The sequence below is a fragment of the Cinclus cinclus genome, chromosome 24, assembly GCF_963662255.1.
Source record: "Cinclus cinclus chromosome 24, bCinCin1.1, whole genome shotgun sequence".
In the NCBI taxonomy this organism is placed as follows: Eukaryota; Metazoa; Chordata; class Aves; order Passeriformes; family Cinclidae; genus Cinclus; species Cinclus cinclus.
The window spans coordinates 7,324,105-7,352,030 of NC_085069.1; the positions used below are offsets into that span (position 1 = coordinate 7,324,105).

The window sequence follows — 27,926 nt, forward strand, 5'->3', positions numbered from 1 at the left end:
AATAAAACAGTGTTGGCACCTCAGTGATTACAGTATTTCACCATGAACAACAACAAGGAATACTTTAAAAAAGAGTAAATGGATGACTCAATCACACAAATCAGGTAAGAACAATATGACAAAATAATAATTTAAATGCACTATTAACTCTTGGGGTATCAGGAAAAGAAAGTGGTTTAACAGAAGTTGAAAGCAGACTACATTTAGGATACAATTAAATTGTGTCACCTGAAATCATAACAAAAAAGAAAACAACCCATAAATATAAATTAAAAGCCTCTTTTTAAAATCTTTATGTTGGAATCATGAGATAATCCATGACCTTTATTTCTTACTCTAATAATAGTCCAAAGGTCCAGTTCAACAGATTAGTTTTGTCTATCAGCAAATTAGTAACAGAGTCTCAGAGGAGAACTGATGGCTCATAATCATTCTGAATTCACCTGAAGATTTTTCAAACCTATTTAATGACAAAAAGTTTGTTCTGCCCAGATCTGGACACTTTATCAAAGCTTCTAATAAAATAATGTCCATAACTTGCTTAGGTTTTGAGGATTTTCTGTATGCTAAAAGAATATGGGTCGGCTTCTATACTGATATCATCCTCAAAATGAAAATTATATAAAGGGAAACATAAATCCTCCCACTTCAGAAAGATCTTGCTGCAAAAATTTCCACAATTCCTTCAAATAGGTCAGTTATAGATGGAAGCCTAGCAAAAATTATCCATGACTTATCTAAAAATATATCTGATACTAAAAAAAAAATAGACCTCACAGACATGCTGAGAGGAGAAATTTGTGCGAGCAGTGGAAGAGGCTGAGGAGGAAAAGCTCCTGAAAAGGTGCAGGTTAAAAGTCAACCCTCTCCCAAAGCAAAGATGATTTTTCCATTAAAAGTATTAGTAAGTGATAGACATTCACTCTTCCTTAAGGAAAAAAAGGAAAAGGGAAGGGCAATCACAACTGCAGAAAGAGAATTTAATGATGGAATTGCAGAGTCATCCCTCACACCTGGCACAGGTACTTCCTGCAACCAAGAAATGCTTTATGTGAACCACGTAGAACGTGCATCTTGGAAAAGCAGTCACTTCACATCTATAGTGCTGATTGTAAAAATCCCTCAAAAGTAAAAACATTAGTCATACCTGGAATATAATCCTAAAATGGATCAGTAAGAATCTGCACTAACACTTCCCAGGGACAAGCAACACTGAATATAGGTAATATTTATCTTTAGGAACTGGGGAAAAATAAGATATGGAAGCATCTCACATCTTGGGTGGAGATTTAAGTAAAGGCACGTCAAGACTAATAGGGATTAATTATATTTAGGAGGTTGTGATGAAAATGGAGCTAGGTAACAGACACTAAGTACAGTAGGGTTTGTTTCGTTTGGTCTAGGAATGCTCCTACCACATTATATGAGTGAGCACAGGAGCATCTCCAAGCAGTACCCAACTGTTTACATCCAAAAGCGTGATGCTCAAGGAGCACAGAACCAGTATTCAGCCTCATATCCTGCTCCATAAGATCCCTTCCTTCTTGTGAGAACTTGGGGAACTGCAGTGTGTGGGCAGGCCCTGGCACAGGGTGGAATTCCCAGAGCAGCAGTGGCTGCCCCTGGATCCCTGGCAGTGCCCAGTTCCAGGTTGGACACTGGGGCTGGAGCACCTGGGACAGTGGGAGGTGTCCCTGCCATGGCAGGGGTGGCTCTGAGGTCCCTCCCACCCAGACCATTCTGGGATTTGTCCCTGGGGCCAGGTCTCTTCCAGCAGAGAATCCCCAAGTTATTAGACATCTCATTGATTTCTTACTGATTTTCCAAATGCAAGTGTTGAATTCACTGAAATAAACATTATTTTCTTTAAAAATCTGATTGGATTTTTAAACTATTACAGATATACAAATCTTTAAAGTTCCCTCAGACATTCTGGAGAAGACATTCCCCTTTTCCCACAGTTTGGCTCGAAGTGATATTATTTCCTTTTGAAGCTAGTGTGTATATTCTCTTCGTATACCTTTTTAAATCTGAATAAGAGAAGACAAGGTCATTTGATGTGGGAAGATGTAAGTTAATTTCCTTTGCACATGAGCACAGAAACGTCGATGGGATTTGATGGAAAACTCCTGCTCCCTCTAGGGGCTCAGCCCCAGTAAAGCACCAACATTTCATCACAAATCTGTCAGAAAATGGGAGTAAGGCCACGAAATCCCATCTGTATCCAAAATACAAGTCCTGTGTCTTGTGTTCTGGGGCTTCAACCCTTCAACTCTTCTGAGGTAGAAGTTGTCCTCAGACTTCCACAAGAGATCAGATAGCTGAGAAACTGCAGAGAGATCTGGCCAAGCAGAAATGAGACCTTCACAGAAATGCCTTTTATCTTCAAGAGGCAGGAATTGAAGAAGAGCATTTGACAGAGGCCCTTTCAGTCCTGGAATTAAAATATAAAGTGGCAGGTTCCAAAAAGCCCTATAAATATATTGGAAGTGAGAAGTAATTGGGTCTTCTGTGAACCAGGAAAGAAGAAGAGGTTTTTTTAAACCCTGCACCAAAAATATTCTGAATGACAAGCAGGCTCCTGGCTGGGAAGCTCCAGATAAAAACTGCACATTTTATAGTTAAGAACAAGCAAGATATAATTCTTAACTAACTCAGAAGAGAAAGCAGACCCTTTGGGGTAAGGATTACATGCCTTGGACACTTAGATTTTATAGTACTTGCCTTGGTTTTTTTTTAATTTTATTTTTTGTTTGGTTGGTTTTGTTTGGGGTTTTTTTTTTTGGTGGTGGTGGTTTTTTTGCTCCCTCCCCCTGTTTTTTTCTTTTGTTTAATGTTACTTTTATCTTGGCCCATGTCAGAAATTAACAGTACAAATTCTTGGGTTTATTCCTCACAAAGTGAGGGGAAATAAAAAACCAAAAAAAATCTGCAGTTTTGCAGCTGAATTTACCAGATTCGAAAGGGAATCCAAACTCTTAAAGAGACATTAATTTCATGTGATAATGTAAGAGGGAAATAGTCCATCTGCTTGGAAAAGAACAACTGTAACAAGATAAACGTATATATGTAAAAACTGTAAAAAGATAACTGTAATAGGTGGAATGACTGGATCCACTACACTGACTTATTTCCCCAGCAGAATACTGGAATAAATACAATTGGACTGATTTGATGAGCACTACTTCAATATACACCCAGACCAAGGAATGATTAATGCAAGCAAGAAAACTGCAGATAAATATGGGACAAGTCCTTGATAAACACAAGTGAAAACAGAGAACCTCACTCTTTGGATTCAGAGAACAGAACTGAAGAAGAAGAACTGAATTAGGGGAAGAAGCCACAAACATCTCTTACAAGCAGCAGCAGCAGGTTTGCCTATCTGCAGGTTAATACACCTGCTTGCCTGGCCACAACAATCCTGCTGGATCTTCATCCAGAAGGAATAACAAGATGGAGAAAAACACAGTCCTGTTTAAAACTTTAAAACAGAAACATCTTACTTAATATAGCTCTGGACAGAAACGAATCAGAAAGCCTGTATGTCTGTGTAGTTCTAAGTTAATTTACACTAGAAAAACAAAGGTAATCTGCAACTATACTGAGATCCCATTTCAGCACCAGAGATGCTGTTATTGGGTGGCTCTGTGGAATATCCATTTGTATCAGAAAAAAACCCAACCTAATCAAACCACTGTTGCAGGCATACTGTGTCCTCAAGGCATTACTGTAAATCATCCTGAGTGCTCCTGAGTCACAGGAGAATTTGTCTTAAAGATAAGACATTAAGTATGTGCACACACATGTGCACTGAGCACTCTGTGTCCAGAGCACATATTGTGAAACCCCAGCGCTGGAGCTCTGAAAGGACACCCAGAATTAACCACAGATTACAGAGGCTGATGCTGCAGCACAAATGAATTTATTTTAATTGGCACTACTGTACGTAACTGTCCATTCAGATGCATGTAATTGTATTCTTCTTTTATAAATATTTTGTGTGTTCCTGAATCAAAGCACCATCAAGCAGCAAAGGGGAAAACCCACCATAGCTGAGGTAAAATACATGTTAACTACAGTTCTCAGAGAGGTTGCTCAGCAGTTTCTAAAGGAGGAAAATTTAGAAGGCATTTTACTACTATCACTGCCAGTGTTCTTTTAATCACAAAGAATTATCAAAACCACATCACATCTAGGAATCATTAGCTTGACTCCAGTGATCCTGTTTGTCAAGAGCTACTGCAAATGAAAGACACAGCAAAGCACAGGAATTTCAAAGGCCAGTGTTCTCCTTTGGATTCCCCAAGAAAAGAACACAATACCTTTAACCTTGCTTCAAAGGTTTATTCCCTCACTGGAATGCAAAATGACTGGAGTGTAGGAAAAGAAGACAGTAAAATTTCACAGAGATGTCTGGGTGGGCTGTCACCAACCCATGAGACTCAGGCTCAATACATGGCACACCTGAAACCTCCAACTGTTTATTTTCCCCACATGGAGCTTAGGTTCTCAGAGATGGGTGTAGCTCTGAGGTCACGGGGCAAATCAGAGCACCAAAGCCATCAGGGAAGCTTAGTTTCCAGCTTCTAATTAGCATTCTAAACCATGTTAATGATCAACAAAATTTTAAAATTTCAATAAACACAATCTTTTTAGGGGACTTGAATGAGTAAAAAAAAATCCAAAGCCTGCAGTGTCCCACCTATGTCCCTATTGACAGTGCCAAGACAAAACCCACCAGTGAAGACAAGACTGCTGGAGGGACCTGAAGGACAGCACTGACCATGTGAAAATGTTCAAGAGAATGAAACAGCTGGACCCAGCTGTTGAAAGACAGTTGCATTTACTGTGAGGGTGCTGAGGCCCTGCTACAGGGCACCCAGAGAAGCTGTGGCTGCCACATCCCTGCAGTGTCCAAGGCCAAGCTGGACGGGGCTTGGAGCAACCTGGGGTAGTGAAAGGTGTCCCTGTCCATGACAGAAGGATGGGACTAGATATTTAATTTCCATTCCACCCCAAACCATTCTGGGATTTATTCAAGGGCATGGGAGGATTCATCACGATCCTGGCAGTGACAGGGTGACAAATGCCTTTTGTATATTATTAGGTAAATTCTGTCTCCTTTTATATCTGCTTTTAAAGTATCAAATTTGTTGTTTGCCAGAATTGCAAAGCAAATAAATATAGCAAGTTTCAGGCTTACAGTACTGCATGTGATGTGAAAATGTACACATAAATAAGATTTACTGTTTTTTTTCCTTACTGTGTTGCAAAGAAATACAGACTTAAATATATTTATTTTTTAAAAAATCTAGGCAGCAATGAATTAATCTAATGTAATGTAAGAATTTGGAAGTTTGACAGCTATCTGAAGAATTATTATGCAGTGCAGGGACGTTTGCCACTTAGTCACAAACAATATAACAAACCTGATCATCTCATTTTCCCATTTCCTCTCTTGCCCTGAAGAATGCCAAACAGAACTTCTCAATAAAGCAACTGATTTCAACGGCAGAATTGCAGTAAATTAAACATACAGTACAGTCACTTGGCATTAGAGAGAACCTCATCAATTCAATTCTGTCATACTATTTTTCAATATATGAATAAGAAAACCCATTTCCTCTTCTGCTTTGCCCAAAACCAGACTGCCAAATCTCGATACTTCAGAACTGACATTTTTCATTCACAAAATAAGAAATATATATTTGCAGAGCTTGGCATATACAAAATCCTTAATATTGCTTCAGGGAGATAAGCCAGAAGGAATACTAAGGCCTGTTAGCAGCACATCTGAAAAAGACAGGCCATTGTATAGAAATCACAAGGTGATTTGTCTATGTACAGTTTTCTAAAGGTATCATCAATGGACTTGTACTTTAAACAGTAAATATGACACAAATCACAAGAGGATGGAGCCATCAGCTCACGTGTCTTCCCCAAACCTGTCTTTTCTTGCAGGTACCTCCCTCACACTAACCACTCCTGCTACAAGAGATGGAGGAATTCCAGTGGGAAGGAAATCTTCTCCATAAAAGCAATGCACAGCCTACCACCTCAGGTCTGAAAAACAGACTTTTACCTGCTTTGAGATCCACACCAACTACAACACCACAAGGCAGGCTTGAACTTCCCAGGAAGCGCCGTCAGGATCGACCAACACCCCGTGACTGCCACCAGACCCTGCAGTAAGAGACCCCTGATGCCCAAGCCCTAAAGGCAGCAGTGCTGCCCCACAGCAAAGTCCCACAACTCTCCTTCCCCAAATACATCATGGGCAGGAAGGTATCAATAATGGCCAAATTCTGGCAGCGTGAGAAACACAGGGCAACTTGCTAAAGCCAAGGGAAAGCAGCCCATATTCCCACAGCCTTCACCACCACCATGTCTCCTCATCCTCACCCCGGTTTCTCAAGGAACATCCATAGGAACATCCACAACATAAATATCCACATTAACTCAGATGCACGAGCACAAATAGACACTGTATCCCAAAATATTTTAAATGTGCTGCCAGATGGATTTAAAATTCAAAATGAGGGATTTAATTAAAAGCGCTTATCCTGCCAACACTCTGTTTTCGGAAAAAAATAGGGAAGTTTAACAAAAATATTTTTAAAGCCTATCAATATTTTTGTAATGTTTTGTTTTACAATTACAATCTCCCCCAGTCTGTGTGATGGATTAAACAGGGCAAGCCACAGGAGCCAGTATTAACTGCAAACTCCTTTCCTGAGACTGTGGAGAAGCAGAACTGACATCAATTATGACTAAATTTGGGCAATTTCTCCTTTAATTTCAACTATTCTCATTCCTCTCTCTCCCTCCTGTTTAAAAATAAAAGCTTAAAAGAAATTGCTGCAGCTTTCACAAGTTTTGGCTGCAATTAAGCAGGTTTGACTGCCACAAGTTATCACAGACATTTCAGAAGAAAAAAAAATTTCTTACATTCCATAAATGAAACGTGAACCTTGATGCTTGTTTACTGCAAGATTATGTAGAACTCTTATTTGGTTTTCCCTGCATCTCCCCAATAAAATCAGATGATGCTTTACATATATTTTAAAATACATATCATTTCAAATTAAAAGTGCAGCACAATATTAAAATGAAGTATAATAATGTTTGGAGTCTACAAGATCATCAGCTGAGTACATCTGTTCATTAACAAGAAGAAAGTCCTGCTAAGACCAAAACACATAAAAGGAATGGTTTTAAAAGTGCCAGTATTCACATGCACGAGGAGGTGATGACTACTTACCACTGGACCTGTTCTTGCGGTTTGACTTCCCTCCTGTAAGAAGCATCTTGAGACTGTTTCGAAACATGGCGATCCTGTTCCACTTCCTTTATTGCAAACACTACAGAAAACAGAATAACAGACGTACAAAATCAACACTCCCATTTGGACAACAGGAAGCCATTATGAAGAGGAGGTAAAGAAGCACTAAAACCAAGATAAAATGATGAAAAACTGTTTTGCCAATACAATTCCTAACAACAACATCCACAGAATGCTTATCATTCCGTTTGCTTGAAGTTATCCAGGCTTTATTTCCAGGACAGGACAATTCCAGTGCTGCTGGTAGAGCCAACCTTTTTTCCCAAATAATTTATCACCACACAGAAGTGGGAGAGACATAGCATTTAGCAAACTGCCTCCATTTCCCATCACTATTAAAGCCAAACACATCAGAAGGAGCTGCTGCCCTTCCTGTTGCTCAGAAAATCAATCCTGCTGACACCAACCCACGACTCCAGATGCTCTGCAGCTCCTGGGCTGGTTGACTTAAATTCTCCTGCGAGTTGAATAAATTGTCATGAGGAGACAAGTCGCTCAAACCCAGAGTAACTGATGCAAAAAATCAAACAGAAACATTATCCCTATATTTTCCTTGCTGTGTATGTCTTGGGGGGCGGGGGGGGGAAGGTTGTCTTGAGTATTGCTGAAGATAAAAAGAGTGTCTGGGATCAGCAGGCACACTGACAGCCTGTGCTGGGGAACAGACACTTATTAAAGCATGTAAAGCATCAAAACACCTACAACAAAAGCAGTTCAAAACAGACCAAAAGGATTTTAAAGAGTCTTTGATCAGTACATACAATAAACCACTATTTTATTTCTATTTACACATGATATTCCATAGTTACAAGGCAACACATTCATCTTGTAAAAATAAATAATGAATTTTTTTCCTGTAACAATATTTGGCTCCTCTTGGAGGATGCTCAGTAAGTGCCATCTTGCATTTCTTCACATTTGTCTGATACTTGCAAGTCTAATAATACAGTAATGCCCAGTTCAAAGAGCTTTATATGCATATTTAAAGCCACTGAAAATCCTTTTAATATTATTTACTCACTTACTAAGACACACCAGCATTCCAGGGCAGCAGCTCAGAACACACACATCCCAAGCTCCAGCAAGCACACAGGGATGACAGCAATAGCAGCCTTTCCTGACACAAGTTCCCATTCACTTACCAGACTCCACAAACAGATCTGTGCATGCATGAATGAGTATTAAATTGTGGAATCTGTGTATTTCCTCTGCATTTATCAATCACTTGAGCATCCCCGGCACCCTTCTGCCACCAAAACACAAGGAGCTGGTGTTCAGGCTCCATGAACTCCATGATGACCAAATCCATTAAACTCTGCCTCCCAGAACACCCTGACTTACCACAGGGGTGGGAATAACTGATTGCAACAACGCAGAAGTCAAAGGAAATGTATATTTACAAGCTTGGTCTGTGCACACTTAAAACACACAGGAGCAGAATTTAGAGATTAAGTTTAGAGATTAAACATTTCCAGGAACTTTAAGAATGAAAACAGCACGGTTGTGACCTAGTAAGCTTGCCAAGAACTTCTAGGATTATTTGGAAATAGGGAAAACAACAAAGGTATTAAAAGCACTAAACTCTACCAATTAGAGGCCTTTAAGCAATTAAGAGTTTATTAAATAGAGTTCTCTAACAGGCTTTAGAACAACAAAAATTAATTGTTTGATGTTATGTTTGCTCACAAAAACCTGACTACTAATAACTATCATGGGGGGGCCTGATGTGAAGGCCAATTTGCCAATCCACTCTTAAACAAAATACTTGGAGATGTCTGGACTGCCTTTCCTACAGATCCTGCACTGAGTCCCATAAACCTAGAGCCCCTGCACTTGGGCTCTCTCCTGTCCTCCTGATATGACCCCGTTGTCTTTGCTTGATAGAAATACATAAAAATATACTCAGAAAAGACCCAACAGTATTCCCACTACAAAAACAAGTGCAGCAGGTCAATGTAATGTTTCACAAGGAAGCAGGAGCTTGGCCTTAATCCTTGCTTTTATTTTATCAAAAGAAGTAGCTGTTAATGCTCCAGTTAAAAAAGCAATTGAGAGCGTAACAAAGTAATATTCCCATGTTTGTGAAGATCCCAACAACAGCCCTAAGGTGAATGTGGCCATACAGAATTCTTGATGAGTCTGTGGTGATTATGTTCACTTGAAGTCTGTGGCATTTATGTTCACAGGTATTCTTTTGTACAGTTACAGCCTGGGAGGAAGGAGACAAGCACTGTATTATTATGGAAAAATAATAATACAATTTAGCAGAGGAACAGCTCATTTTGGTGCTCTGCTTGGAAAACAGCACTTCCAGAGGGTGAAGCTATTTGTACCTGGAGCTGTGAGGCAGAAGGACACCACCAGGAAGGTGCAATGCTCAATCCTTCTACACACATGTGCTCTGTGCAGGCTCAAGCTTCCCTTTCTCTGCTAACAGGAGACTGTTTTTCCTTTTGTCTGGAACACAGTCATACTTCAAGTAAGGACAAAGGAGAATAAAAGCACGACTGCTCTCAGAGAAAGACTGCACTGACAGAGAGCTTATGACTCACTCTGAATCCAGAGAAACTCACTACTCTCAAACAATAACAATCCCCATCAGATAACCCTGCAGCCACAGAATACCAACTAATAGACTTTGTAACCATAACTTTTCAGTCAACATTTGAATTTACTTTTCTGGGAAAAAGATTTCTCCAGCAATACTTTTTATTTATGTATTGACATTTAACACCTATTTAAAATGAGATCAGAAACACTGCAGAAAGAATGCAATCGCTCATTAGGAGAAGGCCAAAAGTCAGTTCTCTCCTCAACATAAAAATGTGATGACCTTGAAATTGAGGAAATTTAATTTTGAACCAGGCTTTGTCATTTTGTATAACCTGGTTTCTAATTCTAGATTAATGACACAGACTGAATTCCCAAAGGACACTTCCATTCTCCATATACAATGTCATAATTTGCCGGCCTTGGAGAAAAATGATAACCAAACAAAAGTTAGAAATGCTATAATCTCACTTTCATCAATTTGCCCGTGGCACTTTTAGTGTCTTCTGTGTTGCTCGTAACAGTTATAATTATTGCTTTGGTTTTAAATATTACTAGTAGCTGCCTCCATCAACAACCATGTGAATAGGTATTAAAGCTTGAAATCAAATGTGGTACAGGTCTGCATAAGCTGAGTCTTGCTAAACTGCCTTGAAAGAAATTTCAGGGCACTTCTCACAGCTGGAATCATAGAATGGCCAAGACTGCAATGGACCTTAAAAGTTCACCTGGTCCCACCCCAGCCATGGCAGGGACACCTCCCACTGTCCCAGGTGCTCCAGCCCCAGTGTCCAACCTGGAATCGGACACTGCCAGGGAACCAGGGGCAGCCACAGCTGCTCTGGGCACCTGTGCCAGGGGCTGCCCACCCTGCCAGGGAACAATTCCTTCCTCCTATCTAATCAAACCTTCCCTCTGTCACTGAAGCCATTCCTCCTTGTCCTGTCACTGCAGGCCCTTGTAAATCGTCTCTCTCCATTTTTCATGCAGGCTCCTTCCAGGTGTGGAAAGGCTGCCATAAGATCACCGTGGAGTCCTCTCTTCTCTGAACAACCCCAGCTCTCCCAGCCTTTCCTCACAGCCCAGCTGCTCCCTCCCTGTGATCATTTTGGTGCCTCCTCTGGACTCACTCCAACAGCTCCATGTCCTTCCTGTGCTGAATCAACAAACTTCACTGTGCCAGGATCCACCATTCTGATTCTGCCCCAAACCACCACAAGACTGAAATGCAGAGAGTTTCTTGCATTTAAACTTTTGGCTGTGACAGGGAGCATCCAAGAACCTGTCACTCAAAATCACACCAGCCCCATATTGGACATTCTGCTTGAGGCTCCTATCAATCTGAAGTTACTTTTGAAGATTAATTGATGCAACAGAAAATGAAAACAAAAAATGGGCAATTAGTATAAATCAGAAAATATTACAGCTCGTCTATGCCAAGAGATTAAAGGAAACTGCAATTATTTCTTCATTTTTAAATAATCAAAAATACATCTTAAAATACATACCTAATTAAGGAGCTGCAGTAAGCCTGTTCTGCAGTAAGTCTCAATAATATTTAATATTAAACTGGAGTTCAATCCATTAACAAGCACTGGAGATTTTGTCAGAACACGGAGTGTTTTGGGTTTTATATTAAAAAAGCCCCACCAAAGTACATTTTTACAGAATGAAATGTCACTATTACATAATGCATTTACAAAAAAGAATATTTTAATTAGTAGTAAGAATAAACTCAATAACATGAAAGCCCACATACTGTTTTATTACATCCATTCTCTTTCCTTTCCTTTCCTACCTCCAGTAAGAAAAGAGAATGATCAAACACTAGTATGTGAAAGCTCTTACAACTTTTCCTCTAGTACAATCAGGTTAAGAATTGGTAAAACTGTTATAGAAAGACAGTGCCCTTGTTCCAATTTCAGGTGATCACACATTAACAATGAAACAACAGAAGACAACTCCAAATCTATGTAAACAATTAAATCATGCCTGCAAAGAAGACATGGGAAAAAAAAGGTTCTCCTACCTTGATATCTTTAGACAAGCTTAATCTCTAGCATAAAGTGTCCTCCTCCATTCACTGCGAGTCCTGAAAGACATAAAGAAACACAACAGAATTTAGTAGCATCTTCTCAGCACCCTCTGTGCCCCACCCCATCCACCCACAGAGCTACAATAATCCCATCCCTGGAATAAACCCACAACTTTTCCAGAGTACTACTGTGTAAGCATCAGGCAGATCCCACTCTTCATTCTTACACTTAAAAAGTGAATGTTGCTGCATTTATTGCTGTTAATCAGTAGTAACTTGGGTCACTTGTCTCCTCCTCACCGCTTTTCAAATGGGAGGAGAAGAAAACCAGATATACTGCCCTTTGATACACATCACACAGTACATGATTTAACAAGTGTATTTCCCTTTGTGCTATCAAGTTCTCCTGCTAAAATCCTACAACCTGCCCACTGTGTTTTTGGTTTTTTTAAACTCAATCCTTACATAAGTGTAACTCCCAAGAGGGATCCAGCACTAAATCAAGGCTTCAGTACGTGGCCCTTCACTTCATCATCATGTACTTAGAACATGAAGTTCATCAACGAAAAGCAACAAGAAATTTATCTTGCCACTTACTGAAAAAGATGAAAGCAGCTATTTTATTCCCAGGCTGTATTTTATTTGTGCTGACGATATTGTGTTACAGCCTTCACCAATCTATTGTTTTAGAAATCTCATTTGAGAACCAGCAAGTCGAAGGAAATACAGACACATCTCATTTGTCAGCCAACAAACAAAAAGAATCAAAGTAAATTGAGGCCACCATATTTTTAAGTTTAAAGCAAATTAGAATAAGTCTTCAACTGCATCAATCAGTTTTTTTCCTTCTCCTGCAAGAGGATACTGAGAAGCAATTGACAGCTTTACTTGGGATTCATGGTGCTCCCAGAAACGTAACACTGACTTCTCCTATGGTCTTAGATTAACAGTACAGTATGTAAAACTGTAAGACATTTGATAAATTAATCATAAACCCTACTTTATTTCTCAGGGCTGGCAATTATCTCCCCGCTTTCAATTCTTCATTTCTCTTGAAAAACAACTACAGAGCGAGGAACCAGCAGAGCCTTTCCCAGGGAGCAGGGTGGTTTCTTTCAGTCGAGCAAGGAAACCTCCGAAGGCAGCTCATTCTGCAGCAGTAACGGGGATCCCCGTGACAGGAGCAATATCCCACAGCCTCTGCCCGAGACTCCAGCTCCCACAGCCCTGCCCTGGGTCCTGCCCCGGGCCCTGCCCCACCAGCTGCATTCCGCTGCCCTGCAAGAGGATGTTCCTTCTTCAAACTCCCTTCCTGGCTTGTGCCAACTGCCTGTGCCCCAAATCACCCCAATGCCCCAGCACTTAGCCTTTGGCAGAAACTGTCTGGTCAGAAAGACTTGGCTACACATTTCTCAGTGTCCAATCACACAGAGCACAAGACTAGCACGGAACCTAAACCCAAACAGGTTTAGATCAAGCAAGACTTCTATTAGATATTACTTCACATGATTTAATTCCCTAGAGGGGGAGTTTTCATAAGGGCATGAAGTGACAGGGGAAGGAGAAAATGGCCTTAAGCTGAAGGAGGGCAGGCTTAGATGAGATATTGGGCAGAAATTGTTCCCTGTGAGGGTGCTGAGGCCCTGGCACAGGGTGCCCAGAGCAGCTGTGGCTGCTCCATCCCTGGAGATGTCCAGGGCCAGCTTGGACAGGGCTCAGACAGAGCAACCTGGGGCACTGGAAGGTGTCCTGGCCTATGGTAGGGTGTGGAACTGGATGCACTTTAAGGTCCATTTCACCCCAAAACATTCTGGGATTCTATAATTCTAAAAAAAAACTCTATTCTTTAGAACCTAAATAGTTAAAAGAAAAAACAGATCTTAAAATATGTATTTGGCATGCTCCGCAATTCTTTTAAACAGTCCAAATCTGGGTATTTGCAAGCACCTCAGGTGAGTAATTTTTTCTTTCAAAAGCAGCAATGTTACAATTTTTGGAAAACAGAAAACATTAATGGACTAACTAAAAATAACTCCTTATAAATGTTTCAGTTTGCTGCCATCTATCTTCTTAATAAAGCTCTCAATGTGATACCTTGTAAAACAAAGAGCAGGATTGGCCTATGCTGTGTGAGCTGCAGACAAGCACTTATAACTCATCATCTACTCAGGAACTCCCCATCTACATTCCACGAGCAGATCCAATGAATCTGCTTTGCACTGAGCTTTTAAACAGCAGAGCTTTCATCTGCTCACAGGATTACATTAGAAATCTTGATGTGAATGCAGCAGATATTAGTGGGTCTTCGATAAAAACTGAACGTCATTAAAGTGCTTTTATTCTTTAAAAGCCTTTAACCTCTAATTATATTTGTAAATTCCGCTATCGAACTGTGTGAGAGTTATAAATTCTGACGTGTTGTATCACAACAAATACATTTAGAGACTAACATACAAACAGCTTTGGTGGCAGAGATTCACTTTTAGAATCATTCCTTCTTGATTAAACACACATCACCAACTGGCATGTTTCAATGAGAAGCAACATTCAGTCAGAGTTTCAGAAGATAATAGTAAGTTTGGAGGGTGAAAACTTCTGGCCTGTGACATGGCTACAAGTCGTAATATTTAAAGAAAAAAAAATATGAGAAAACAACTCCTTTTCTTTTTATTCATCAGCATTGTTTTTCAAGTACTGTCAGACCTGGCAGGGAAAAGGAACAGTCCAACATCTTAACTCCCCCTTCCCAAACCAGTAACTGACTGGTTACACTTTGCTCTGCTGGTTGCCTTCCCAGGCACAAGGTGGGTGTTGGTAACACTGTCCCTGCCAGGCACTGTCCTGCCAACTGCTGCCTCTGCCCACCATGCCAACTGCTGCCAAGTGGGATTTTTGTCCATAAAATCCAGCTAGGCATTGCCAGCTATCGACTCCAAATTGCCATCCAGGTTTGCAAATATAAAACATGACTATGGAATAGGAATATTCCCAAGTTCCACCATAAAGAAAGTAATACAATGAATGATTTTTGCTAACAGGGTCAGGCAATTTATGTCAGGAATAATAGAAACAGAAAGAAAATGCACTGAAGAGTGTCACAAGGCCCTTCTATGATACAGAACATCAGGAAAACACACTTTGCCCATGGATCCTTTCACTGACTTTGCCACCAGCTGCTGATTCCTTTTCTTCTGAACAATCCTCAGCCCAGAACAAAATCAGTTCAATTATACATTTCTTACAGGATATTTACTGTCCCAGTGCATGTGCCACTTCATTCACATCCATCCCTGTAACAGAAATTATCCAATTTAAACAGTTTTCGATAATTCTCTGTGTTTGGGACCTTTCCACTGCTTCAGACAATTTCTGAATGAAGCCATCATGGACAGAGCTGCTCAGACATTTGAGAATGAACCGACATTATGCAATTTCCAGAGTAAGAGAACAAAGAACTGCTATTAAAAAGTACAAGTTGGTAATAATGTTACAAAGCCAAGTTAGCAAACACTTAAAAACCACATACTCAGGAAAGGAGGTAGTTAAGTTACTCAGACACAAACTACTCATCCTGCAGTTCCAAATAATTTCTTGCTTATGTACGTCTGGTAGGTAATAACCACTGAGTTCTGCAGAAGAGTGTGTTAAAAACAACTGAAGCGTAAAACAGCAAAAAGCTGCACATTCACCAGCCCTCTAACATCTTTCACATCCATGTTCCAGGATTTCTTAAGCAAAGCTTTTCTTATATTTTATTAAGCCCATAAGTATATGGTATGCAAATTAACTCAATTTTTAAATACCCTAGTGCATGAATGCACCAAAAAAAAAAAAAAAAGGCATAAAATCAAAGCCAGCTGAGTGACTGCCCAAGAGAAGGGCTCCCACCTAACGTAGGAATTATTGAAAAAGGTAAGAATGGTTTATGAAAAAAAATTCCAATACTGTTGACACTTTCAGCTGTCAGAATTAAGCACCATCCTGTCACTCTAATACAGAAAACTGCCTATATAAGGAATGAATACTTTCAGGTACAGCAACACTCACTGTACCTCCAATATTTTCCTGTCAGGTTAAAATCCATGAAGAAATGAAGATTTAAAGCTTTAAGATTCCAGGCAGAAACCAGAAAAGCTGCCATCCATGGCAACTTGACTGCATAGTCTGAAATCATACCAGAATGTTTGATTTCACAGCAACAAGTTTGAGAAGTCTCCTGAGATATCTTGATACCACCCATCCTATATTTGAAAATATTGAACAGTAGTACTGAGAAACATCCAAATATAAGGCTGAAGTAAAACTAGTCTTCTATTCATCCTGGACTGAACAAAGGAACCTTTTTTCACCTCAATCCAAGCAAGTATATAAAAATTCAAAGCAATTTTGCAAAGCTAATTGAATCTGAAGCCTCTGGACCATACGTAGCACAGGTCACATGTATCCTGATCTCAACAGTTTAATTATATTTTCCCAGAGAAATTAGCAACTTACTTATACTTTTATCAACAGAACATTAATACACAGATATTAAACACAATGACCATCTGTCTTTGAAAACCAAAACTCCCCCAATGATCAGAACACGCTGGTAAAGCAGTCCTGCTGGAAACCAAAGACTCTGAAATGGTCTCATGAATAGGGACTTCCATCTTTAAATGAGGTTATTTTTCTAGTTTTGGCTGTCAGATGTACCAGCTGGTATTCATCTGATAAACTGAGTAAGCTTGGATGATATTCTAAAATCAAATCAAACCAAATCACAGTTTAAATTCTTTGCACATATATACATGTTGGAAACAAAATACATACTGACTAAAAATAAACTTGGTTCCAGTTTTAACTTGCCTAAATTAATTTTTAAGCAACATGTGTTTTAATGATGTCTGTCACATAACAAATCAAAGATCAGGAAAATGACAACAATCTTTAAATTATTGTCATATAACTATGACTGACCTAATTTTACTGGGGACTAATCTGGAAAACAAGTCTTGTGTTTCCATCTTGACAGAGAGTTTGTCTTAACCTCATATTCTCTGACTAAAAGATGTGAATCATATGTTATCATACATAATGACTGCACTTACACAGTTCATTACACAGGAATGTAGACCATTGATTAATCGAGAATTCCACAAATAAAACCACACAACATAACACTCCAGTCCAAAATTAAATACATCTTGGCTGATTTTCAACAGTATTAAACAAGCATCCACTCTACCATCTTTCAAGCTGGCAACAGTTTCTTCATGATCATCACTCCAAATAACTATAGGAAAGCATCCAGACCTCAATGGAGTTCTGAAAAAAGTCAAAAAACTGACCATGCTTAAAATTGAGATTTTTTTGCTTATCATGTGCGCCTTAAAAAATCCCCACCCTGTGTGTTAAATCTAGATGACACCCACATTTCTACTCTTAACAACTCAGACTCCTGCTTTTATATGAAAATTATAAGGAACTCTCATTTTAGTCTCTGCTCAGAGATAGTTCTGACCTATTAATGGAGGATCACATTCTTCAGCATCTTAACCTTGTTTATCAAAATTTTCAAACTCACCTATTTACCACCTTTTCCCCAGCAATCTGGGGGCAGGAGCTGCTACCATTTTGTTGTTACAGTACCTGGTGGTCCCCAGCCCTCACCTCTCTCATGTCTTCACACTCCAATTACCATCCTATGTTCAATAATTCTGAATACAACCTGTCTGTTCACCCTCCCTCCTCTACCTCAGATCACTTGCTGTTTACTAATCTGCTGGTTTGGGTCCCGCACTCTCCATGCCCATGTGACTATGAAATGGTAGGTTATGATCAGGAGGCACCAAGAAAAATATTTTCCTTCCAGAGTAAATTCAAGGTTAGAGGATTTACCATAATTTTCTGACTTTCAATAATGTCAGCAAATACCAAGATGAGAAAACTTCATGGTCCAGAGACATCATGACACTGAAAGGACAGCTAACATAGCAGGCCTTTGGAACATCCCACACCTTTTCCCATTCTCTCAATACTGCCATAAGCTTTGCCAGGGACTTCAGTAAGAAGCAAACAGAAAATTCTGACAACACTGCTCAAATATATGCAACCCACCCTGGCCTAATGGACTAAATGTAATCTAGTGGAAGGCACCCTGCCCATGGCAGGAAGTTGGAATGAGATGAGTGAGCTTTAAGGTCCCTTTAGACCCAAACCATCCTGGGATTCTAACCATTTTAAAGATGAAATTGCTGAAATTCAAGAGTGCAATTTACAGCACAGCATTCTCCCACCGTCATGTTTACATCCCTGTGTTCACGCACCACCATCACTGCTAATGATGTGTCAGACAGGTAAAGAAAGAGGCTAAGAAACAGCTGGAAGAGCCAGGGCCTGCTGGAAATGGCTCCAGAACGGACTGGTAAAGATTCCCTCTTCTCCCTGCTGTCTTCTTGGATTATTTTAATTTTTGCCAGAAATGGAGCTCATTTTTCACAAGTTTGTCTCATTTAACTCTTCTCTGAAAGGACACATGCACAGGACCTGTTCCACAGGGAACTTCTGCTGCTCCAGCCTGAGGAGGTATCTCAACAGCTGTCCCTGTGCTGCTTTAGCTCAGAACCCTCTGAGGAGATAAAATAACCCCGAGGATACAAAATATCTACTTCAAAGCTCCTTAATCAGCTTCTACAGAACAAACCAAAATGCCAAAATCTTTGCTCCTTCAGGAAGTGCAACCACAGCTCAAGTACTCAAACACTACTCCTCTTCCCAGTCCGTTTTCCTCTTTGTAAATACACCACGTGAAAGCGACCTGGAAATATGTGAAGATAAAAATACTTGTCAGGAGAGGGAAGTGTACATAGGGGAAGAAACTGGAAAAATTAAACAGTATTGAAGAGGGGGAGAAATGAACTTTTAAAGGAGAGAGAGGGTAAAAGAGGGGTCTTGGTTTTTTTTAACAGAAGTACTTTCAACAGAAATATTTCAAGCATGTTGAACACTTTATTTAAATTAATTTGTTTTCATATTGCCCGAGGACGGAATGATCTACAGTTGAATGAAACAGAAGTAACATCCTTCTGACAGCTTTCCCAGGGAGAAGTACATGTCCCTGTAAAATATCAAGCATATTATATAGCTGCAGTTCTCTTTCAAACACTTCTTGTTTTCAGCAAAATCAGAAGTGCTAAGGTTTAACATACACAAACAACTTGGGCTTTGGGTTAAAACAAGAGGAAAGAAAGAAAGAACACACCTTACTAAAAAATTTTCATCTGTGAATGCAAACTTACAGTGAAAGAACAATCCTTTTTTTGTTTGGTTTTTTTTTTTAACAGTCTGCTAACAGTGCAGACCAGATCTTAGATTTTAAGTGATATGCAGCAAAGATAAAGGGTGTTAAGTGAGAGCATTTCGCCTGTCAGTTATTTGACAGCTGGCTAACTGTTCCATTAGGAACATGCAGGAAAACTGGGACTCCAGAAGTGGATATTCTGCTTTAAATTAACTCTGCACTTCTTCAAGTCTTCCAACAAGAAGCACACAGTTGATTAAGTACTTGAAAGACAGGGCTTATTTATACACCTTTTATCTTTCATGATATATATAAGTGATATTTTACATAGGCCTGACTACTTCAGACAGTCTGTTTAAACTATGAGTTATAAATGAAGCCATTGTATGAGTACATTTGAAATTACAGCACATAGCAGGCTTCAAAAGGATTCAGTGTTGTAAACACAAGCTCCACTCCTCATACTGTCCTCCTCAGCTAACAACAATGAGGAGTTTCTGGTTTCATCCCACAGCCAGCAGCAAAAAATGGAGATATACAGAGTTACAGCCCTGGCAAAAACACTGTGCTTCCTCACCCTGACGCAAGTGAGAACTGAAAGCCCAGTGAGATTCTTTTCAACGGGAGAAACCAGCTAGCCTTAAAGTAAACTGCTAGGGGTCCCCAAAGGGAATCACAAAGTCCACAAAGCCTTGAGGAGATGAACAGTGGTGGGCAGAAAACACTCACAGTGAGAACCCAGAGAAAGCTGAGCACTTCTCACATGCAAGACTCAGTTACTTTCAATGTGACTCCTGAAAACTACATTACCATGGCTTAAGAAGTCAGCTTTGAATACCAAGTACCCTCTTAACTTATCCCAGTTGTAATCCAAAATATGATATCGGCCGTGCCTTTGGCTGGAAGTGCCTTAGTCGCTTCAGCTGGCTGGTACAGGAGCTTTGCAAGAACCAGCCCTGCAATTTGCTGTGCGTGCTCAGAGCATCACACACCGCTCCTGCCTCCTTTCCTGCACATCCTCTCCCTGCTTTCACAGAGAGCTAAGGGAAGATGGGTGGTGATGATGCTGCAGTTCAGTGCTTTTCTGAGTCCCTCCAGCAGCAGAATGCTTGGGGACACTGTTCTCTTTCATTCTGGGAAAGGAAATGCTCTGTCCCTGACTCATGGATAGAGTCAAGGAGTATCAGAAAGTGTGTATCAAAGTCAATGATATCACAGCAGAGCTGAATACTGCAGTCCTGGTTTGAGGTTTTAGACAAAGCTTTTACACCCTCCCCCATTTTTAGCTTCAATAAAACCTTGGCAGTGGAGGTGAGATTTCTCCAGAAAGCTGCATAACTACAAAAACAAACTGATTTTTTAAAATCGTATTTATAGTGTGTCCTATGGAGGAAATCTAAATGCCTCCTAGAGATGGAAAGAGAGGGAATGTATTTTCCCCTACATTTGGAACATAAATAATTGCAACTGGCATGTATAATCATCAATAACTTATGTCATCATTCACTGAGGCAAATCCCAAATCCTATCCAGTTTTTGGTATTGAAGAGTGTGCACAACCAAGGAAAACAAGAAGAAACAACAAAAATAACTGGCTTGCTTTCCTTCTGAAACACACAAAATCGGAGTACTTGAACTGAAGACCAGTCAAGAAATAATCAACACTTGCTCACACTTGTTCTCCCTCTAAAGGCACTGAACACATTTGCTGGTGAGAGTAGCATGACTCAAGCCTTACACTTACTTGCTGCTCCTTCCTGCTGTGGCACCACCAACTCTTACATTACTCCAACAGTCTCTGTCTGGAAGGAGGATTGGCATAGAAGAGTTACCAGCGGTGCAAAAATTTTCTTTGTAGAGCAGATTTTCACATTCCACAGCAGCAACTGCACCCTATATCCAATATTCATACATACATATACACCCCACTTCGACACAAACACTTATTCCAGAACTCAAAGAATTCAAGGCTTAAGGAACCCCTTTAATTACAGTCCCACTTCTTCGGCCTCAGCCTTAAACAGCAGCCCACTCTCTCCTTTGCTGTAGGTAACACAGCCAAAATGCCTGATTCACCTTTATTATATCCTGAAACAATGTCTATTAAGAAACAATGGTCTGAAATTTCCTCAGGCAAGCTCTGCAAAAAAAACCATTTCTGACATCAAGATGAGTTACAGCAAATACAGTAATCGCCTGGCTGTATCACCACCCATATCAAAAAGGCTCTTTTCTTTAGCAAGAATGAGTCTAAAACATAAAAAATAGTTAAATGTTCAGAGTCTTGTAGCTAGATTGCATTATCTTGAATCTAAATTAAGTATGGATAGCATGTTTTCCAAAGTTTATTGCTCTTAGAGCCAAATAATGCAAATGATTCTGCAGAAACCGCTTCAGAATAGTCTTAGCACAAATCCAAAAACAGGCATATTTTTCTCAGCTACCAGAGAGAGCTTTTATGCTCTATAAACAGACACAAGGAAAGCAAAGGAGGAAAATCCCTGCTCAAGGGCTTTTGGGCCCTGGCTAATAAAGCAATATTCATAATCCCCACTGCCCAGCTGTGTGATACATTCATTTAACTTATTAGCCTTTAGAGATCACAAGACCCATGAACAAATCCCTCCTTAATACATGATTGAAGCAACTCCCCAGCTCAGCAACACCTCCCAGGAATAGAGCCAAGGCAACAAGATGAACATGGATACTAAAGAACACAACAAAAGTGGCATGACCTCACTTCCAGCAGGGATTTAAAGGGCATCATGCTGAGAGACAAACAGGGTATGTATGTATAAAACCCATGCTTCATTCACTCTTTTCCAATAACCGGTTTTAAAACACATCTCCTTCTCCACTAATCAGCTCCTCTATACTCTATCATTCCTTTTCTGCCTAAGTCGTGCCCTGTTTCAAGTCTTCCCAGCTCTAAAATATCTTCTATAAAATAAGCTGACCAAACCTCAGGCTTCAGGACGTGGCCATTCCAGAAGTCTCCACAATAGCTCCAATAATGCCTTTTGTTATTCACTATTTCTTTGCTATTAATCCCCAACAATTCTCACTGAGATTTCATTGCTTTGTTTACATTTTAAAGATGACAAGATCTAAGCTGATTTTTCCATGGCTCTACTAGTCATAATCCCAAGATTCTCTACAAAGCAGTAACAGCCAGTTAGGAATCATCATTTTCTGTAACTTGGATTTGTTTTTCCACCACATGCAGCACTTATGTTTATTGTATTTCATTCACATTTGTTAATCAGTAATTAAAGATTAGGACCCTTCAGCCATCCTTTGCTTTTACTGTACTAAGTCTATATCATCTCCAGTCATCTTCATGTTTGAGCCCATTAATTGGCACAATCCTACAGAGCTCAGTGCCAAATTCTACAGGTGACATCCCGCTGCCATGGCAGCTGACCTTTTGTTTCTACCCTTATTTCCATCTTAGCCCATTACTGTCCATGACAAGACTCTCTCACGCTGTGCCCATTGAGTTTTCTAAAATGTCTTTGCTGAAAAACTTCGGACAAATTTCTGCTGAAAAGTAAATTATACCAACTGGATCTTCTCCTCCAAGATTTGCTGGTGCCTTAATCAGAACATGGTGTGGTTCAGAAAGCAGCAATTCCTTTTACAAAATCCACAGCAATTTTTCCTGTATTTATTCAAATGCTATCTAAGAAACACGAAGGGTGATTTCATTCAGGATGACACAATGCAAACACAAGGTGATCCATCTTCCTAAACTCACAAGCCAGATGAACGGTTTGCATTTCTAGGACAATTTTCCATTTCCCCAGAAGAAATTGATAAATACAATGCCATTTCTCAGGCTTTTAGCACTTGGCTATAAAAGGCCAAAACACAGGTAATCCACCCAAAATCCTGTTCACAGGATGTCCTAACGGCTGCTCGCAGTGACTGTACTGCAAATTCAATCCAATTCCCTTTTTTAAAGCAGCACTAGTTAATGTAATGCAACGAAGTGCTACGACTTCAGCTAATTGCAACGGATATAAGGCCCTGTTATCATTACAACAATGAGGGCCTTCATTTTAAAATTTAAAAAAAAGTATCAATTAAGTTTAAAACCTAGCTCCATCAGGAGACATTCAAATACTCACACAGCTCCTTTGCTTATCCTCAGCATTATTCTACCCTAGTAAATGCAGTACATTCCCTCTTTAACAGCCAAAGCAAGCAAGATGCTCCTCACTCACAGTGTGCAGCTGTGGTGGTGCCTGCCATGCCTTAGACATCACCTGTAGTGGAAAGAACTCAGAGCCTTGAGAGACAAAGCAATGCTCCAAGCACTGTCAGAGCTACATGGAAATGAGATTCTCACATGCCAATGATGGGTGCATAAGCAACTTTATTTTTTTTCCCCAAGAAAACAAACAAAATTTAACTCACATCACATTCCACTTAAACACAAATGCAGAATTTTTCTAAATTAATTAAGCACTGAACCTCCCACAAAACAACTGAAAAGGAACAAAAGTGACTCAGGAAAATTTCTTGGTTTAGTTTATTTACAAGTCATTTTCTATTAACCAAGCCACTGAGCCACTACGATGCTCCTCCATAACAAATGATATAGATCTCAAAAATTTCCTTAAGGTGAAACTATTAAAATAATATGGGAAAACATGGGAGATGACTAAGAAATCATTTCTCTCCTCTATGAAAAGCCCAGGCAATTAAGATTATAGTAAATGAAGCTTGCAGAAAAAACGCAAAAATCTTCCTTCTCCCAGCTAGCTCATTCTGCAGAGCTGATAGCATGTGTTTGCCTTTGGCTTTCTGGGTATAGGAAGTCCATTTCCTCCACTGCTCCTGCAGCCATTACAGGAGAGATTCACAGAGCAGCAATGACCAAAAAAAGAAACTAAAATAAGAAAAACTCAACTGAGTCAACAGTGAACCTAAAATTACTCCTTCAGTGTCAAGCTGAGGTCTCTCCTGTTAAAAGGTTACTCTGCTCATGAGTGACTCTTTGTATAATAATTACTTTTAATACACTAATATACACAGGCACAAAGAGTGAGGTTTCATTGTAGTCCCTATGCTGCTCTTTCAAGAAAAACAAGGATTCTTCCACTTACACCAGAATAAACAGGCTTCCTTACTTTCCCAACACAGTTTGAATCATGTATCAATATGTGAAATATAATACAGATTCAGTGTCAGTTCTACTTCATTTGACAACTGACAATTAGATTAGTAACTTGGAATCCTTCTAGAAAGTAATTACTGCTACAAAAGTACTATTACATGACTACTGCACCAGGTAATAAATAAGATCTGTTACCAGGTTTAGGAAAGAGTTTCTTCACAGGCTGTTTTTGCTACAAACTCCAGGTGCTTTAAGTACTCACACTATACTGGCAGTAAAGCTGAATGCTTTAGTCTATGTAAGCAAACTTTAAATAACTACACCCCTGAAGTAATCAAAAGAAGAAGATAAGGAATGAATTTCAGTGTTATTAACAACACCCCTTCTCTTGAACTCACAATTATATTTGTTTGTATAAAATCATTTGTGTCAGGGCACACTTTGTTAACTTGCTCTAAAACATCTGTAGAAAACCCAGGCAGCAATTAGACAGATTAATGTCTAATACTGAAGAGTAATTTACCCCATTCCCCGCTGCCAGCTAAGAAATGTTACTCAGTCCTCTCTAAATGTACTCTTGCTACATTTTTCCAGACTACTGCAGAATATCAATTATGGCTACAAATACATACACATACACACAAAAAACTTTAAAGAAATATATCAAATTGATAGAAAAAGGGAAATCATATAAAATCTCTGTTAAAGGCTGTAGTCAACAAGAGACCAAGTCCCTAAGACCTTATTACTAATACACATAAGCAGCATGGTAAATTTGGAAAAACTTGGGGGAAAAAAAGTCATGAAGTGCTTCCACTCATTTACTCAGCTAATAATTAAAGATGTGAAATTCCAATAAATATCCACTGAGAAGATGCTGCTTAGCGTAAAAGGTGACCTACAATCTTTACTCCAAGGGTGTCTAGAAAAATAATGCTGATTCACATTCCAATTCACTTTCAAGCCTGTCTGCCTTGCAGATAAGAGAAATGCATCTGTAACACCAGGCAGTTTTCATCTCAAACAAATACACAATTACATTCCTTACAGCTCAGTCCCAGCAGCACCCACTCCCTTAACCACTGCCCCACATACATAATGCTAACAAATTCTTGTGACAAATGTATTACATAATATTTAAAATTACTTTCCTCACATTTATCTGTAAATAATAATAATAATAATATTTTTTAAAACCTTTGATCCAAGTTGCCATGAAAGAGCAACATATGTGCATTCAAGGAGAAAAAGCAGCTGCACAATCATCCATCGCTGATAGCGAGTCACCCCGAGTGCAATGATCAGTCCTATTCAGAAGGATGGTGACTGGCATTTGTAGCACAGGTATAAATGTGTCAAAATCCTGTTTGACTTCTAAATCCATCGACCAAGTCAGTCTTAGTATTCTGATAGGGTTTTGTTCTCTCTAAATTCTCCATTAGGAACTCAGAAGCCTTTTTCACACCAGCTTTTCAAAATACATTATTACCAAGTTCACCACTTTTCAATTACTCTTCCCACCAGCCTATCTGCATACTTATTTACGTGCAATTATCTACTGAGGAAACACATTTACAAATTCAGAAACACCTTGTTGCTGTCTCCCCCTCAATGTCATCTTCATTACCCGAGTTCTCCAATAACTTATTTGCTCATCTTCCTTTACCCTCAGGATGCACAAGACAATAGTGAGAAATACAAGCCCTGGTACTTACTGACCTGCACCTGCAGGAGCAACTCACAGCAAGAGAGAAGAAAATAACATTACTCTCTCACACAAGCAGCTCCTGGGTCATGTGGACAGCCAGGACAACACAGGAGGGAAAAGTATCCAGGGATACTGGAAAAATACAGAGATTGCCATCCTAGAAAAAGATTTTCCTCCTTCAGCCTACTGAAAGACACAGAGCAGAAGCTGGAGCTCCCAGAAAACTGACTCTCTTAGAGTAGGCATGCCAACCTGACATCTTTTTGGGAGAGCTCACAGGATGAAGGACAAGCAGATTTGCTCAGCCCAAGGGTGTTTTGAAGGTGATACTGCAATAGCAAACACACCCCTCAAGGCCTCTCAGTCCTGCACACTAGCACAGACTGGTGTCCCTTGGAAGACAAATAATTTTTCAGACACTTACTGTATTGTCACACACATGCAATTCTCTCGAGACCAAGTCTTGAGACTTACCCATGGCTGCTTTTAATGGTTTAGAAGTTTCCACATTGATGGAAGAGGAAAGCGGGAAGGACCTTCTCTCTGTGCGATCATTTACTTAAATCCTTCCCATTACTAACAAACAGAATGATAAAAATCACCTAAGCATGAGGAGGTGGAAGACTTCACTTCATACAAATGATTTTATTTCAGAAGATCTGAGCACACATCAGCAGAAGGGAAATCAATGGTGTTTGTGCAGCAGGTCCTGCCCAAGGCTTTGCTGCCCACCCACAACTCATTCTGCACCCGAGGGACCAGAGATAATTCCTGGCGCCCTGCTTCTCCAATTCAACAAGGCTACAAAGATAAAACAACAGCAGGATGAGAAGGGGGAGGGAGGAGGAAGAGCACAAATAAAGGAAGGAAAACCAAGCTGATGTTCCTCTAATGAGTAACATGCAAAAGCTCACCATCTGATATCTGAACTGGGTAAACACAATTTTTGGAGGAAAACAAACAAAACACAGTTGAAAAAATAGCAGGTTCTTTCTGGAGACTTCTTACAATATTTCCAGGGTATTCCACGTTTCTGCCTACAGTATTTCCACATATTTAGTAAACCTGTGCCAGCAAGCTGTACACAGATAAAATCCATCTCCGCAAGGAAAATTGAGAGGTCCCAGAGGTACCCAAGTAACACAATATGAAATCTGGACATATCTTTCCTTTATCTAAAAGGCAGACAGCTATAAATATTGCATCTTTCCATTTTCCAAATTAGGCACATTAAACATGTAAGTGATTAATATTTTAAGTGGTATCTTATTTAGAAGAAAATAATAAAAGTAAGTTTGATGAAGTATTTATACTTTCAGTAATCATTTACTGTTTCTGTTTTAAAACAAAAACAAAAAACAAAACAAACCAAACAAAAACAGATCACATCCCACTAGCACAAGCATTTCAGATACAAAAACTTGACACCAGGAACAGAAACTGAGGTTTTTTCAAGAGGGAGAATAGACACACAGTGCATTTTACTGGGCTCTCTCTAGTTATTCTTTATGTGAATGAAGTGTTACAGAGCATCTTACAAATACAAATAGGCTCCCTGCACAATAATTTTGTAGTTCCTTTGAATTATCCAAAATAATTCCAGGCTGACACAGAACTTCCCTTCCTACACAGACCATCCAGAGCATTTGTAAAGATGCTATTTGCCTTAACATACACAAGCATGCACTGTATCAAACAAAAAGCTGTTTCTCCCATAAAACCACAAAGATCAATTTATATATAACATTCTGTATGTTACTATGGGCTTATTTTTTTAATGTCCTCTGGGCTTGGTCTAGTCACATCTATTATACCCTGAAGTGATGGAGCCAGACTCTGTGCCCTTGCTAAGAGTTAGAAGAGGCTCCAGAATTTATTCCCTTT

The 27,926-nt window shown here is 39.6% G+C and overlaps 1 protein-coding gene across 1 annotated transcript in view; it reads right to left on the reverse strand.

Annotated features, from left to right (window-relative positions):
• Positions 1–11,990, reverse strand: part of TANC2 (tetratricopeptide repeat, ankyrin repeat and coiled-coil containing 2) — a 120,890-nt gene extending 108,900 nt beyond the window's left edge. Inside the window, exons 1-2 of the mRNA XM_062507951.1 lie at positions 11,925–11,990; positions 7,265–7,364 (exon numbers count right to left, since the gene is read on the reverse strand). Coding sequence (XP_062363935.1) covers positions 7,265–7,331 — 67 coding nt within the window. The 5' untranslated portion in view covers positions 7,332–7,364; positions 11,925–11,990. The remainder of the gene's footprint in view (positions 1–7,264; positions 7,365–11,924) is intronic.
• Between the last annotated feature and the right edge of the window lie 15,936 nt (positions 11,991–27,926).